Raw genomic sequence first — 17,370 nt, 5'->3', positions numbered from 1 at the left:
GGAAGTTTAGTGAACCAGAAAATGCTGTGAGCATGCGTGGGAGCGCCATTCAAATCATCAGTAACTACAACAAAAATACGAACCTGCTTTCTGAGAGAGGCGTGTTAGAAAAACAACTTTGTTTCATTCAGTTTCTTCCTATTTGAAAATAATTTTAGTGACATTTTGAAGTAAATAATCAGAATTTACGTGGAGCTTATAAAGCATATAAATGGAGGAACAACAAGAAGGAAAAAAAGACGAAAAGGAGACCGACTACCGGAGGTTACAGAGTTATCCATTGATTAGGGTAGGTATTCGGTTTCAACCAAGCACTGGCATCGATTTACGCCTAATTTAATCGCTCTAAAAGGGTAGTGTTTTTCCTTGGCAAAGTAGCAATCTAGCCTAGCGTAATTGCGACGCCGAAAACTGTGTGTCGTATCTAAGTTGTATGTACAGTAATTCGGTTGCATTTCTATTATAATTTTGAGTACTAGGTAGGCCTAGGTTTTCATTGAACTGGAATAATTTTGTCATTACAGATGTATTGTGACTGTCCTTTGCTAAATACAAAAAAATCATAAAAATATTTTTTAAAATTAACTTGCCCATTTTGAAGTAACATAAAAGTTGAACATAGAAATTAGTGTACTTCAAAGTGTCTACCCATCAGTTTACAGAAAAAATGATAGAAACACTTCCAGTCACTGGAAGTGTTTTATATTATTTTTATTATAATTTTTTGGTTTAAAAATCAGGGTACACATTTTTTTAAATTCAATAATTTTTATGCACTAGTTAATAATTTGTATGCTAATGCAATATGAGCAAGTTTATTTAATAATTATTTTTTATGATTTTTTGACATTAGCAAGGGATAATACATCTTTAATCATTCATAGGCAGGTATTCATTTAGTTGGGCCTCAGAGCCTAAACTTTCAACACTTGAATTACAAATATGGAAGGTACAGTACTTGAAACTGAAAAGGGTTAGACAAGGAAAACAATAAAATAAATTACCCTAACCATGCCCTAACACAAACAAAAAGCAATCTGATCTGAAGCCAGATAGTCCGAATTTTTTTTTTTTTAAAGTGAATAATTAGTATTTCTCTATCATTACAGCATTCTGATATGAATGAAGAGATGAGGACAGAAACAATGGAATTGTGTGTCACAGCCTGTGAAAAATTTGCAAATAATAATGAGGTAATATGGATATATGGAAATAATATAATTCAAATGTTGACTGTTTTTATTCATTTTGATATCAAATGCTTACATTTTTACTTATTATTATATATTTATTCTTATATTTTGTTAGTAGGAATGTTTTAAGTCTAATTACTTACAAAAACAATCCAAATTATGATCATATTAATATTATAAAGACCACCTAAATTTCTGAAAACACTGAAATGTTATGTAATTGCAATGGAGCGTACAAAAATTGATGGTGCTGAAGTTGAAGTTTCTTTATATTGTTTAGAGCTAAAGCAGGGCTTGTCAGTGTGGCAGAATAAACAGACCATAGGTACAGATCCAGTAGGGGGCACGCAGTGGCAGCCCTAGGATATATTTTCTGGGGGCTAAGCTGTCCGACAGGCGAGGACTTAAGCTCATGGGCCCGATCTGGGCTTACTCCTAAATGCGATTAATGCGAGAATAGGAACCTCCGGATGGCTGGAAATGGCACTCTCAGACTGACAATGTTTTGGTTTGGTGTGGAACTATTTTTATATTTGTTATGGTCTGACTGCCCGACAAGCTCTGTCTGACGGGGGGGCTTGACCTGTCCGGTGGGAGGCTTAATGCCCTGCCACCGCCACTGGGGGGATGTTTTGCCACCTCACGCATTTCAATGTTATATTAATGAAATAAGTGCTAATCACTAATCTATTCTGAAAATGCTGTGTCACCTCCCCCTACCCCATTTGAACATTTCTGGATCCACCCCTGTATCATCATTAAAATTGATCACTTTTAACCTTATAAAATGTTTATTTCATTTCAGAGTGCTGCAAAACTTATAAAAGAGTCAATGGACAAGAAGTTTGGCTCTTCATGGCATGCAATTGTAGGGGAAGGCTTTGGATTTGAAATCACACACGAAACAAAAAACCTGCTGTATATGTTTTTTGGTGGAAATATGGCCATTACTGTTTGGAAATGTTCCTAGATACACAGCTGTTCTTTAAATGACGACATCACATCCAACAAAGAAATGTGGGGGCAAGCATTATGCAAAAAAACAAACTGTATTTTTTAAGTACTGGTCAAAACTTTATCTTATTGGTTTGTATTTAAAGTGATTTTGTTGCATTCAAATTACAATAGTACTATTACATTTGTATGAAATTTATCAGAAATATAACATTTTTCTTTAAAGGATTATCATCTTTTGAGAAAGTATGCAAATAAAATAATTAATTCAGTTTTAAAATGCACATATATAATTATATGGAGGAAATAGAGGAAAAGTGAAACCAAATATTAATGTATCATTTATCATTAATGACAATTATAAATATTGAGGGTGGAAAAAGTTTGCCATTTATCAGCTACTGATGATTTTGTAACCAAATAATTATTGTATATTTTACTGTAAACTAGTAGGTATCTGTACTGTTCTGAACTTGCAGTTTACCCAATTCTCTTCCAATTAACACTAACAGTGATAAATTAACTGTAGTATATTCAGACACCTTGAGATTGTAGCCAAAGTTAGTGAAATGTTATGAATTATATATTGTAGAATTTAGTATTAATACTGTACATTTTAAATAAATTCATTGAAGGTTTTCCCATTATTTACCGTTGTTCTGGATCTTTATTTTGTGTCTACTGCCCTGCGGGTGTTAATACACTCTTGAAGCCTGGTTTCCATAAAATCGCTGCACTGTTGCTACAGCGTTTTCAGCACAATTGTTGTACTGTGTAGCAATTCCAGATGCAATCGGGAAGGCTCCCTTATTCAACTGACCAATCAGCATCACCGCAAGCTGCTGGCGATTGTATGGAAACTAGGTTTAAGCTAAGAATTCATTTGCCTGGTTGCCGTTCCAGTGTCACAAAAATTTAGGTTCATTGCAAATCCTGCTCTGGTTGTGTTTGCATTTATAGTGCATTTTAAGTGATTTCATCTATACAGAGCACGTGCATGTTGATGTTACCAAACAGAGGGCTGAAATCAAAATGGATGAATCACTCTATGGAGCAATTAAAATAAGCGCATGCGGTTACAGAAACACAACGCAACCCGATATTGAATTGTTCTCATTTGAAAGTTATATTGATTAAAACACACGGCACCGCAAACGGAGCTGCAATTGCATCCGTACAATTGTTTGGAAATTTGAGAGTAAATCTGTTCAGGTGTATGATGAGATATTGTATTATAAAGAAGATTTGTCTCACTCGGGCCAGGCTTTACCCTTTTTTCAGGTTGGTCTCCCGCGTAGATATGCTCCCACTGGGAGCCTATTATAAGGAGTGAGGTGTACCAGTAATGGCCAATCTAAGAGTTTAAATTTAACAAGCAAAAATGAAATACTGTACAGTATTTAACTTTTGAGCACACGAAAACATGACAGTAAACGATGTGAGACACGACTAACATCAAATCACTGCGTAGTAAACAATTTATTTAAAATAAATAAATATATTTCTTATATCAAATACTGGTAAAGTACTAATAAAATTTGTCCTCTTTTATATAATAACCAAATTACAGTCTAAAGGTAAGTGCATCAACAAATAAACATCCTGTTAGTTCATCCCTTACTTCTAAAGTCAAAACACGAGACTTGTCACCAGGCAGTTGATCCAAAGCTTCTTGATATTCAGACAAAACACTAAACCTGTTACCCCCAAGCAGAACATCCTCCAAGAATTCATTTCCATAGATTACCTCTGACGATGCTTGAACCGTTATCCTTATCAACCTTAGAGTCGGTATGGAAGCATACGCAGTCACAATCCCAATTTGTTCTACACTAACAAAACCATTATACTGGATAGAAAATTTCGCGAGTTTCTTAAAGCTTGCTGCCGTTCTTTTTAGCATGTTTGATGAAAGATCATTGTTTGCAAGAGATGTGCCATCCAAATTCAATTGCACAAGAGAATGGCAGGATCTAAGTAGAACATTTTCCAGACTCTTGATGTAGTTGGAGAGAGTATTGCCACTTAAGTCTAACATTTTGAGATGACTTGTGTTCATTGTGTTTGACATATAGCTTAAATCACCTAAACTTAGAAAACATTTGTCTAATCTCAAACTTCGAACTGGAGACTGTAAAGAGTTCATAATTTCCATTAGTCTGCCAGTAATCCTGTTGTAGCCAAGAGATATATCCTGCAGTCTGGGTAGGCTGCTGAAGACTTCTTTAATGCACTTGCAGACATCACCACTGATATCACGTGGAAGATTGAGAATGTTGTAAGAAAGGTCCACAGAACGAAGATTTTCCAATCTTTTTATATGAGGTAACACCATCTTCAGACCAGAATGGCTAAGGCTGTTCAAACTCAGATTTAAGCCATGTGCTATCTGAAATTAAGAGAATAAACAACAAATAGTTATTCTGCAAGGCAATAGTCTATCAGAAATTTCTGATCATTATTATTATTCTCAAAGCAATATGGTGTGATCTCAGGAGTGGATCCAGAGATGTCCAAAAAGGGGAAAAGGGCCCCCGGAAGGGGAAAATCCAGATAAAAACAACCTAGGTGGTCTGGGGCATGGCCCCCCACCCCTGAAAATAACCTCTGAGGTCTTTTGGGCAATCATTTTTTCCTTTTTCTTTTTATTTTATTTTTTTCTTGACTTTCCAAAAGAGGGACCGAGGCCAGCCCGCCCCTCTAAATCCACTTAAAGCCAGATATACAGATTTTGGAATATTTTAAAAACTGGGGAAAAAGGGTAACCACCCATTTTTACACCTTTTCAGCCAAGTTCTTAAATATTCAAAAATCTGTATCACATTAACCGCTTCCAAGATTTTTTTTTGTCAAATATGGTTTTTGTGTCTTTAAAAAAAAAAAAAAAAAAATTTCCTCCGGAGCCTCGCCTCAAGGTATCAATTACGGAAATTAGGGTATATTATTAGCGAAATTGTAAACAGAAAAAAACCTTACATCCTTGTCAAGGAAACCGATCAACCTAATCAGTCTGTTTTCTGACAGTCCTTCAGCTTTCATCTTCCCACACTGTAATTCAACTTTACAGCTTTCTGAAAATGTGTTCATTGCTTTGGAGACAATATGGAAATTTTGCTCTTCAACTGTCCAATCAAATATCACCTTGACTTTATCTAAGCAGAAAATAAACACAATCTAAACTTTAGTGATGGATCTATAATTTCAGAAAAGTATATTGGAAGTGTCTCAGTTTTGAAAGAAAAATTGAAAATTTGAAAGTGAAAATTAAGGGGCAGGGAAATATTAGGGATTGGGGGAATAAAAACAAGAAATGTTTCTCTTTGAAGGTTTTGCCAGGCTGCTGCTGAGGGGGTGTGGGCATCGGGGCGAGCACCTATTTTGCATCCTGTGAATACGCCACTGTAACTTGTGGTCTTTTAAATGATAATGATGAAAGTTCAAATCGAAAAGAAGAAGATATCTTTAAAATCTAAGTTACTCACCTGACGTAGGATTTGAGCTTGTCTTGAAAGCATTGATCATTGCATGTAAACAGGTTGCCATGTCAACACATCCTTAAAATATAAACAAAATAACCCATGAATCATAGAAAATAAATGTTAGAAATGCAATAAATTAAAGTAACTAATCTGGACTAATGTAGGGAGAGCTGTGGTGATGGTACCAGGACTTCAGATGTAGGGGCTTTAGATGTTCTACAGGGGGTCTAACAATTTTCAGCGAATCTATAATAGAAGCTGTCAGATAAGCCCCTTGGTGCCTTAAAAAAATGGATAATTTTAGCAATTTTAAGCTGTTTTCAGATACATTTGTCACACAAAAAACTTGATAGTGTCAAGTGAACAAAACACAGAATGTGATACTTTTACATGCATTGTGCTATCACAGTACCTACAGCCTAATGCCCATCAGAAGGATGAGGTTTGTCTTTAAAGGATTCAGTTTGCTTCTGACAATTTTTGGAAATTGTAACATTTCATCTTCTAATTTTGTGCCAAAATTATCAAAAAAAATAATTAAAAAATAAGTCAAATAATGTAGTTCAATTGAATCCACTATGTGTGTTTGCCTTAACTTTTACTTGACGGCCACAACTGTTTATTAATGGACCTTTCCGGAGTGTCAATCAAACTTACAGCTGACCAATCAGAACAGGGCTAGGTGTCATTTTGTGGGACCTTAGCAACAATATCCAATGGGCAGGGCTTAGTGGAAAGGTCCATTATGACTACTTAGCTACCGGTTACACTTACTAAGTCGAACACCTTGGAGGTCAACCACCTTTGCTTGGCAGCTGCTGGTACCAACTACAGCACTCAGTACTGTAACCATTATTTGGGTAGTAATATCAGCCAATGAAAATTGTAGCTGGGTGTCACTTGTCAGAACGTTACATAAATTGAGCACCTTATACGGCCATCTGGACACCAGAAGTTTTGTTGCTGGTGCTTGGTTATTAGAAACGGCCACTGCTAGCAGGATTTGGAACAATTCATGCGGAACACTGCTTACTGCCTCTTTGGTCATCTGATAATTTGATGTAATTTTTGACGCACATATGTGCACCAATGATTTGAATCTCATCTCTGACCCAGTCATGACCATCATCTCCTTCATTTACATTTTGTACAGTATATTCAAATGAAACCTGAGAAATCCAGAGATATGATGGTTTTTATAGGCATAAATTATTTACAGAGTATCATCACCAATTTATTATAATGGCAACATAGAAAACATGTCACATTATCTGTAAAGTTTTACATATCTGGTTTATTTATTATTAGGCTTATTTTTTTTTCTCTACTTCTATGACATTCAGCCTCATTGTCTGTATTATTTTTAAAGTTATTTTTTTTTTTTATATTTACATTTTTACTATATTTAATTGTTGTACATTTTCATTTACGGTGACTACTACTACTATGCCTTGGCCTACTAGTAGTAGTAGTAGACATGCCTAGGCTGCAGCCTAGAATAGGGCTCAGCCTAGGATTGACTAGGCCTTTAATAGCCTAGGTAGGACAGGCCTATCCTATTCTACTAGGCTAGCTAGGCCACTAGGCCACTAGGGGCTAGGTAGGCCATAGAAAAATGGCGAGTTCATATTTGACTCTGAGGTATAACCTCGATTGTTGACTGAATTACAAAAATATACATAGTTAAATAAATAACATAGAAAGTCGAACCAACTTATTTGTGAGAGCTCCGTAATTTGGTAGTAGTCAGGGTCGCCAGACAGGTCTAAGCCTACATAGGCTAGGCCTAGTCGACATAAGGCTTCACGCTGGCTTCTGGCAGCTACTCAGCTACGGCTCTATCTCTGGCTGCACTGCGCTTCACGGGCAAACACACGCCATCTCACGGCCAAAATTCGGCAAAACTTTTTTTTAGGACATATCGGCCAAATTTCCGCCAGATTTTAATCCGATTTGGGAAAATCCGAAAAAATGGGTAGGCCTCCTAGGTTGAGCTAGGAAAAGTTTTTTTTTTCTTTTCTTTTCTTTTTTTTAATTTTTTTTTTATTTAACCAATAACCAATAATGTGTTGCCTAAAAAGTAGAAAATACACAAAATACAACGAAGACATTTAAACTATATATTGAAGGGCACTAACACGATCGCATAACCCAGGCACGAAGAGTTCACCCTGACTATTGCACGGATTGATTTCAAGGGTGGGCAGAGAAAAAAAAAGAACATAATTCGTGGTTGTTCTGTCGCTGGAAGATAAATTTTCTAAACGTCCTTCTTTGGATTTTTTTTAGTTTAAATCCTCTTCAAACCAGGGCATTATATTCAACAATTGTTTTAAAGGCTGAATAAATAGGACATTTGTATCCTAATTAAAATGTATGCAAGCTGTCTCTTATACACATTCCAAACCATTATTTTTGTTACAAAACAAATACGACACGTGTAAAGATATATGGAGCTTCCGAGGGACTTCAAAAGAGGAAAAAGATACGGATATAATCTAAGGGAAAGCGAAACTTAAACTACTCGACTAGTTCCTCTAGTACCAGGATATACGAGGTTGATTATATATTTTTTAAATTAAGTTTCCTATTTAATTTTTGATAGAAAATTTAACAGCAAATAGATTTTGGAGGCAATAATTATTCATAATTTTGCTTTTTCAATTGCTTTATAGCTGTCTCTTATACACATCTAGATGTGTATAAGTAACAGGAAATAGTGCCCTCAAATGGGCCAAATCAAAAAACATACTAGGGGGGCCTATATGAAAAAAAAACACCACGCAGTGAGCTTGTTTTATGCAATGATGGAAATCAAACTAGAGAGGGCAGCAGACATCTTTTCTGAAACATAAGACCAGGGAACAGTTAATTTAATTAAACGAAAAGCGGATGCAGGATTTGACGGTAGTGGGTGCATGAGAGTCCAACACCTCAGCCCAACCATGGTTGGGAACGAGTGGGAAAATTTTGAGACTATGGACCTCTAGGTGCCCGGAAATTGCACTCGCTTACTTTAAAAATCCTACCAGCACTAAAAATAATACATCAACAATACAATGAAAAATTTTGTTTTTCTTAATACAATTTACGGGTTGCAATCGCACCGTAGCGCATCCCGTGAGCCGACATCTACCCTAGCCCTATATAGTTGAAGCTGAGGTGCAAAAAATTGAGGAAATAATACCTCAAGCTGGCCGGAAATGACACTCTTATAATATACCGTAGTAAGTCATCATCATAACATCACCATGATCTGTAATCAGCTATTTTTGGCATAGAGATCAAATTAATCTGTATTGCCATTTGTATTGTACGGTAGGAAATCAAGTGTCTTTGATGTATTTGCTTTACTTTACCTACTTTGTGTGCCGAAAATCTGTTTTTTTCCATACTACGCGCACTCGAGTCCTGTATTATAGGTAATTCAGTGATACTGGTGTTGCTATAAGAGGGTCTACTGTACTCAGGCTGGCCCTAAAGCCTAAAGCGCTTTTTCTTGGTTAAAACCTGGGTCATTTATCCAGTTCATTTCAACAAGGCTCATCTTTACTTATGACATTGAGGTCGAAACGTGGGGGACCAATCCCTCACCCCACCCCGTCCCCACTGCGTCCATGCTGAACATAACGTATTATTTGCATGTTTTTACTACTATACTATTAACTCTCACGGAAGTCAGTAGCAATAGGTATTGCCATGGACAGCAAAATAAATGTTCCACGGAAGAGATTTCTTCCAACTTGGATTAGAATTTTGAAAAGAAAACCTTCACCTTCATCAATGAAATTGATCAACCTGATCAGCCTGTCTGACAGTCCTACTTTCATCATCCCACCTTTAATTCAAATTTAGAGCTTCCTGAAAATGTCCATTATCTTGGCTCGCCTATGGCCTATGGTTCTGGTGGTAGAACAAGTCTGGGATAAGGACCATAAACCATAGGCCCAATGTATACAATGGCTTGTGTGAACTAATGTATAAAGCAGTGATTTCTGACCTTTTTGCGTTCGCAAAATCCAACCATTATTTTTGTTACAAAACAAATACGACACGTGTAAAGATATATGGAGCTTCCGAGGGACTTCAAAAGAGAAAAAGAGATACGTATAATCTAAGGGAAAGCGAAACTTAAACTACTCGACTAGTTCCTCTAGTACCAGGATATACGAGGTTGATTATATATTTTTTAAATTAAGTTTCCTATTTAATTTTTGATAGAAAATTTAACAGCAAAGATTTTGGAGGCAATAATTATTCATAATTTTGCTTTTTCAATTGCTTTATAGTGGATCTATAATTTGAAAAATAAAGAAAGAAAGAAGTGTTTCAGTTTTAAATGAAAAAAATGTAAATTTGAAAGTGAAAATTAAGGGGCAGGGACAGGGACTGGGAGAATAAACACAAGAAATGGTTGAAACGCTGCTGCATGGGCGAGCACCTTCTTTGATACCATGTGAAATCCGCCTGTAACTTGCGAGTTAATTTGTTTATTGTTCATGAAAACATGGAACTAAACAGGCGCCACCTAGAGATTTTCAAATATGGGATGTGGGATGGGAAAAACTGTACAGTATTTACAAGTCCCCAGATCATCACAAACAAGATCATGATGTTCTCGTAGGGATGGTGTTACAAACTTGACTCTTGTTACGAATGAAAACACAGTTATTAGTCACAAAGGTAAATATACCGACGAACGAACGAATTTTAGGTGTAGGCTCCTGCTGGTTTTCCTACAAGTAAGACCCCAGGGCCTCTAGGCTAGATAAACCTATAGAGGCTAGGCTAGCTAGGCTAGTCAGTACAGAGGCCTACTGTAACTAACCATAACAACTCCCTTCTCTAACCTAGGCTTACGGCCTAGGCCTGTACCCACCACTTATGATGGCACAACTGCCGTAGTACCACCTCAAACCTGGATTCCCCGCCGTGCTGTAGTGGTGGGCGTGACTTGAGTGGTCCTCTCCTAAGTAAGTAAGGTAATGGTATTGAAGAAAAACTAGAGAATGTATGGTTCAAGCAATTTAATTTTAAAACAGAGATTGAGAAACAGTGGTCAAACCACTCCCTGAAGTTTAATTTAATCCCTATCAGAGAGAGGAAATGGGAGGGAGTACCAACCAAGAGGGGCATATAATAAGCTTTAGCTTCAAGCCCAACAACAAAAGTAAACAAAAGTAATAATAATAATATCATAATATCATAAGATACAAATTTTTTAATTTTTTTTTTAACTGAGTAGGTGGGTGACGGTTGATGCCCTCTTTCATCTGTTTCTTATCATCAAAATTTTTTTTCTTATTATGAACTATTTTATATGACTGATTTTGGTGTCTTTTTTCAGACTTTGTGCTTTATTTGAGCTTCTCAGCAATGGAAGATATGGCTAATGGTAATGAGAATGATTAATAATATTCAATAGTAACAGAATAGAATACAAATACTGTACATGTGTTTTCAGTACCTTTCATGTTTTCTCTGCATTTTTTCTTTTATATGAAGTTTTTAAGATGAAGGTACGAAAGCCGAGAATCAAGTTCAAGCCAGCACTTTTTCTCTGCCTCGTGTCGGCTTCCATCATGATGTACCTGATCATAGATGTTCCCATCTCGTATCCAATACCACGCCACTGTCAACCGTAAGATTATTCCCATGTTGACTTTTGCTGCAAAAGATATATTTTCTTTTATTGATTATTTGCTGTTTGAAACAGCTATAGATGATAGTGGTTCAGCCAGTGATAGATTTGAAATTGAATGACCCGTATTTAAACTTAAAAACAAAACAATAAGGGATATTCAATTGAATCTTGCCACTAATAATGTTCTCTTTTTAATCTTTACTTGTCTTGTTTTTAGATTTCAAATGAATGCGTATCCATTTATTAACAAACTCAATAATACATCGAAAACCTGGGTGCAAAATACAGTAGCTGCCAGAAAAATAAGGTAAAGTTTGCCATTTCAAAAAACAACAACTTTATGGAATTATACTGAATATACTAAATTTTATGGCTATGTAATTCAGGGAAAGAAAATGGGGTGCATAAGTAGGGCAGTACATTGCACCTGTGAGGTTGATTTCAACAATAATACTAGTGAATATTTAATTACATTTTTAACAATGTTGCTTTCCTATGTTGAGAAAGAATTTCAGCCAGTTTTCATGATTAGATATGAAAATATTCTTCAGAGTAAAACAGGGTACAGTGTATGCACACCTTCAGTCTGCATCACTGGTACAATTGTGGTTTTTTTGTGGCTACTTCCTTCAGTCAAGTTGTGTACTATAGAGTACCACAGTCATGTTGTCACAACACCAGGTGGCGCTCTCTGGACGTTGATTACCGTTTATTACGCCTGAATGACTTCATAATCTTAATGGTTTAGAATTAGGCTTTCTGGAATAGGCATTTTAGAACCTAATAATTTACCATCAAAATTTAATAAAAACACAAAAAGCTCGCATTATATTAGTTAATGAACACACATTTAATCATCAATTAACATTTACAAGGAAAAATTAAGATTCAACTTCTTAATAATTACTTTAGAATTGGGATCAATGGTTTGTCAGTGGAGAAAATGGCATCGGTTGAACGCATTTTGTGTCACCGATAGCAACCGAGTAGTATCACATGGTATCGTAACTTAACAATTGTAGTACTCTATATGTCTCTACATCTTTTTTGTGTTTATTCAATCTGATTTTTCATGTACTTGAACAATCTCTATTGGTAATCTGTTAAATTCTTCTTATTCACAGAAAACTGTCATCAAATTGTCTACCTACTCAAAATACACTAATGGTATATGCTGCAAATAACAATGTGGATGATATAGATTTTAAACAAGGTTTTAATCCAATAGAGTACATTGCTTTTCTATATGATGGAAAGACAGGCACCCCACAGGAGTTGCCGGCCAAGTTTGAAAAAGTTAAACGACAACATCACTGCGCCATCATCGGAAATAGTGGGATACTTTTGAATAGCAGCTGTGGGGAGGAAATTGATAGCAACCACGATTTTGTGATGCGTTCAAATTTTGCACCGATTGAATCATACATGAAAGACGTTGGAGTGAAAACAAATTTGACAGTTATAAATATTGAAAAAATCAGGCAAATAGCAAATATTTTGTCAGTTGGGGACTTTAAAGATCCCGTAGCAAAGATGATGTTTCGCCGATTAAAATTCTTGAATGATTCCGTAGTTTGGTTTCCAAAGGGTACAAGGTTTCGCTTTTACATAAGGACAAAACTGCAGTATATAGCAAAGCAACTGAAAACTAAATACCATCTTCCACTTAAAATAGGGTACAGCTGGAGGAACTTGGAAGCCCTCATTAAATGGTAAGTACAAATCATTATTAAGCTCTGTCCAGGTTATCAACTGTTGTGTGCCCATATATAGTCATGATGTGCCTATATATGGTCATGATGTGCCTATATATGGTCATGATGTGCCTATATATGGTCATGATGTGATGTCACCATGAACATATTGCATGTCACATGTATTTGTAAAATAACGTTTGTTAATCTGGACAGGCTGGCCTCTATGAAGCCAATTATTCAATTTCTCACTGCTTCCCTAAAAGAAAGCATGAAGCCCAATAGCTTTTTTTTTTCGATCGACATTAACAGCCAAAGGGAAGCTGTCCCTTAGGCTCTGAAATTAAAATTAAGGTCAGGATCCATAATTGATATATACAAGGCTGGACCTCATCCCCCAGAGAATCTAATGTCTGGCATTTAAGTAATATTGTAATTACACATACACTACAGCATACAACCTGAATTACTTTTGGGAAATTTTCCGTGAGAGCAAATAGGCCCCATAGCGTCCTAGTCGGTTTCAGGGAATGGTTTTTTGTACAAGTCATGGGGATAGAGAAGGGGATATTCAGTACATAACAAGGAGGTTCGGCCAAAAAATAGAAGCCTGGCCAGTGTCTGCGCTACCTTCTAAAATTATACATATTTTTCATTATTTTGAAATGACAGTTTTGAGCAGACTATTCTTTATCACATGTGTTTTGTCAAGGTTTTGGTCAATGCAAGAATTCTACACAACAACTGGGCTAAACATGTACACAGTTGCAACCACTTTCTGTGATCAGATCACCCTGTATGGCTTCTACCCATTCCATGTTGACAAGGACAGTAGGAGAATTCCACACCACTACTACGAAGATATTCCTTACGAGTATGACAACAAAGTTCATTCATTTCATGAAGAGTTTGACCGTCTGAAAACACTACACACCATGGGGGCATTACGCCTGGTAACAGATCGGTGTAATGGAGATAAACCCAGTACTATTAGTTTGCCAAAGAAGTAATTCTAAAAATTCCAAACAATTAAGCAGCAGCAGTGCAGTTTGACATAATTAGATGATATTCTCAAACATGAACACATACACAGTGTTTTTGTAACACCTGTGATCTACCCTCAGGGTAGCAGGGCCTGAAAAAGCCTTAGCCTGGCTTTTTTGTTTACACACACACATTCCATTCTAATCTAAGTCAATGATATTAGTAAATAATATATTGCTAAAATGGTGATGTATACAATACCAAAGCGTCTGTGTGTGCACTAAACATGTTACCGGTGGCGTATTCATGAGTGGGAGGGGGCATGCCGTAGCTCACAACCCCACAGTTTCCCTTTATAGGAAATGTTTGAAGCAAAACTATTTGTGCTTTGCGAGCTAGAAGTGCCACCTCAATTAATCAATGAGACCCACTTCACTTTTGCCCTCCGATCACCCCGCCCCCCTTTCAAGGCTCTTGGATTGGCCACTTATTAATTATTACGTAATGAACGCATACTATCACAAATAAGCTGAGTATGTATTCCACTGGATCAAACACCTATGGAACACATACTTGTATCGTTAATGGTGTAATTCCATGTCACAGCTACTGCAGTAACCTCCATATTGACATACAAACCCACTATACGCTTTTGGGTGAAGAGAGATGCCACAGATAAAGTGCCTTGCTTAAGAACACAAATAGCCCTGGACTTAAACTGAAGCTATGGAATGGAGATCTCAGGATGTTGATGTTTTTAACAGGTATAGAAGGAATGATTGTGGGCAAATGTTATGTAAAATAAGATGTGCAAGTGGATGCCAGTGATGACCAGATGCAAGTCCAAGCTGCAGATGTTTTCAGTGGTATGGATGAATGAGAGACAAAATTCTTTTTAAGCTTGAGTACATAAAATTGCTACACTGCTATGGAATGGAGATCTCAGGATGTTGATGTTTTTAACAGGTATAGAAGGAATGATTGTGGGCAAATATGTAAGATAAGATGTGTAAGTGGATGCCAGTGATGACCAGATGCAAGTCCAAGCTGCAGATGTTTTCAGTTGTATGAATGAATGATATAGACAAAATTCTTTTTAAGCTTGAATACATAAAATTGCTACACTGTCAGTACAGAAATTTTGATTCATGTGGGCATAGGATTTACTAGAAGCATAAAAATTCAGTAAACATTTTCAGGGTTGCAAATTAATTGTTCGGTGCTAAGTTTTCGTGGAGATTAAATTTGTTTTAGAAATGAGACATGTATCAAATTAAAACAATAGCACTGTATATGATTATTATTTATTCTCGGGTGTTCCATATTTAATTATAATAATATTATTTTTAGTGCAGTGAATTATTTTACTGTTAATGAATATTGAACAATTAAAATTTACCTCATTATCAAGGTCACATGTTCAGATTTGATTCTGAAATGTTCCTTCCATATGGTCAGATCTATGACCTTTGAAATGTCAACTTTCACCATACATAGTTATTTGTGATTGGTTGAATGTATACAGTGGCATATTTGGATTGATATCAAATAATTTATTGAATGTAAACCAGACTAATATTTTGTATTTAAAATTATCTTATAAATAATTATTTATTAACAAACTACTGTATATGTTTTGTAATCCATTTGTATTTGATTTGATGTGACTAGTGAAATGTTAATTGAAATGCAATATCTTTTTTAAGATAGACTTATTTAAACAAGGCCGTGCACCACTGATCTCTGCTCATCGGTCAATCCTTGTACAGAAAAAAGTGAGGTCACCGACGCCATGTTGGAAACTTGTCTAAGCTGATACGTCACTGAGACCCTCCAATATGGCGTCAGGGGCCTCACTAAAACCAGCCAAGGAGCAATCAAGCTATTATAGTAGTGATCAGTGCCATGCACAAATGGAGTATTTTTAACATTAAGGTATCCCTAGTCCCCACCAACATGTTCTGTGAATGTAGAAAAGATATCAGAAACCAAAAAAGTGAAATTAAGCCAGTGGTGTGACATTCTGTTACCACTACCCATCATGTTAAAGCTCTGCGTACACTATCAAATTTCATCAAAAAAGCGTCACATAAAATACGATGGAACAATATCATCAAAATACATCAAATGTGATGTATTTTGATGAAACTGAATTATAAAATCCAATTGGTTGGTGTGATTTGTAGTGTTTGCTTATTGGTCAAAATGTGTTTTCTAAAAAATTTGACAAATTTTTGACGGACATAAAAAAAAGTTGAACACATTCGACTTTTTTTTATACAATTTGAAATTATGTGATATGACGTCATCGTGCCCATATATGGGCACATCACATTTTTTTTGTCACATAAAAGTTTATAGAGTGTAGACAGAGCTTCCCCAGTTTATAAGGGATCAGGAGGAACTGTATTACTCATAGTTGCACCATTGAATTAAACGTATTTGCTTGCTGTTCCATACTATACTTTTTCTGGGATTAGGACCTAATTCCCATCCAAATTCAAACAACATAACAAGTTTCTCGACATAAATAGACGCTGATGGTGCTCTCCGAAATTTTCTAATACTAGGAAGAATCAATAAATTAGAGACTTATGGCAATTGTCTAGCATGGTAATTGCTTTACTGCGCTTAAAATCCTTTTGTCTATTATAATACTACTAGTACTTGTGCACGGCCTTGATGTCATTAGGGTATTGTTTGTGTATTGATTCAAAATAAAATGAATGTAAAATGATTTGACAATATTTTTTTATAATTTTGATATGACTACAGTATAATATGTAATGTGATGTAAATACTTTATTATATTTTTTAGAATCAAAACTTCCACCCAATTCTTGGGGATTCTATTGATGTTCTTACAGGACATGCTTGTATCCAAGGTCAATCAAGGTTATTCGACATAACCTATGTTGTTGTCCTTGATACGAGCATGTGCTGTTCAAACTACGAATTGGCTTATTTAGTAAAAGGCCCTCTTGTAGTTTTAATTGCGAAATATCTATGTCAAAGGTCAACAAACAAATAAAAATTGGCTTATATTTTCATCTAATGTAAATTTAATGGTTTTATTCTTAAGTTATTGAAGACTTATTGTTTATATATTATAAAGATCCATACAACCATGATCGTTGACAGTGTCATTTGTGTGATGTGGACTAACAAAGTTTCAGACAACTGTTGAGGGTTTCGTAAAGTAATTATTTTCAAATCGATATGATTATATATAAATTAAAAATTAAAACAGACCAACGAAAGTTAATGTTGAATGTGTAGAAACTGAAGTTATATCTTGTCTTATTGGTTTTTAATTTGTTGTCACTTATTTTGGAAATTATTTGCCATTTTAATTGCCATGGCACACAGCAATTATGTACAGTATCTGTAAGTTTTAATACATTCTTAAAATTCTGTATTTT

General features: G+C 35.7%; 3 protein-coding genes across 5 annotated transcripts; 2 read left to right on the top strand and 1 right to left on the bottom strand.

Annotated features, from left to right (window-relative positions):
* Positions 1 to 65: 65 nt before the first annotated feature.
* Positions 66 to 2,794, top strand: LOC117109705 (dynein light chain 4, axonemal-like). Its single transcript, XM_033252089.1, has 3 exons — positions 66 to 289; positions 1,110 to 1,193; positions 1,999 to 2,794. Exons 1-3 carry the CDS (start codon positions 212 to 214, stop codon positions 2,161 to 2,163), a joined length of 327 nt encoding a protein of 108 aa, XP_033107980.1. The 5' UTR covers positions 66 to 211; the 3' UTR covers positions 2,164 to 2,794.
* An 803-nt stretch (positions 2,795 to 3,597) lies between these two features.
* On the bottom strand, positions 3,598 to 7,511 carry LOC117109702 (leucine-rich repeat-containing protein 14-like). 2 transcript variants are annotated; one of them, XM_033252083.1, is made up of 5 exons: positions 7,337 to 7,511; positions 6,401 to 6,795; positions 5,630 to 5,701; positions 5,124 to 5,299; positions 3,598 to 4,536 (listed from the first exon to the last, which is right to left on the bottom strand). In XM_033252083.1, the coding sequence occupies exons 2-5, from the start codon at positions 6,762 to 6,764 to the stop codon at positions 3,712 to 3,714; spliced, it is 1,437 nt and encodes a 478-aa protein (XP_033107974.1). In that variant the 5' UTR covers positions 6,765 to 6,795; positions 7,337 to 7,511; the 3' UTR covers positions 3,598 to 3,711. The 2 variants fall into 2 exon arrangements, with proteins under 2 accessions (XP_033107974.1, XP_033107973.1); XM_033252082.1 differs by having other exon boundaries at positions 7,341 to 7,509.
* A 2,668-nt stretch (positions 7,512 to 10,179) lies between these two features.
* On the top strand, positions 10,180 to 16,980 carry LOC117109710 (alpha-2,8-sialyltransferase 8B-like). Of its 2 annotated transcripts, XM_033252097.1 has the most exons (7): positions 10,180 to 10,309; positions 10,974 to 11,021; positions 11,132 to 11,267; positions 11,488 to 11,577; positions 12,395 to 12,982; positions 13,677 to 13,998; positions 14,045 to 16,980. In XM_033252097.1, the coding sequence occupies exons 2-6, from the start codon at positions 11,003 to 11,005 to the stop codon at positions 13,972 to 13,974; spliced, it is 1,131 nt and encodes a 376-aa protein (XP_033107988.1). In that variant the 5' UTR covers positions 10,180 to 10,309; positions 10,974 to 11,002; the 3' UTR covers positions 13,975 to 13,998; positions 14,045 to 16,980. The 2 variants fall into 2 exon arrangements, with proteins under 2 accessions (XP_033107988.1, XP_033107987.1); XM_033252096.1 differs by having other exon boundaries at positions 13,677 to 16,980.
* The last annotated feature ends 390 nt before the right edge of the window (positions 16,981 to 17,370 follow it).

Source organism: Anneissia japonica, unplaced genomic scaffold, assembly GCF_011630105.1.
Source record: "Anneissia japonica isolate Jap-2015-1 unplaced genomic scaffold, ASM1163010v1 scaffold3782_len1007564_cov172, whole genome shotgun sequence".
Lineage (NCBI taxonomy): Eukaryota > Metazoa > Echinodermata > Crinoidea > Comatulida > Comatulidae > Anneissia > Anneissia japonica.
The sequence above is the reverse complement of the archived record's forward strand: the minus strand, read 5'-3'. Positions and strand labels throughout refer to the sequence as shown.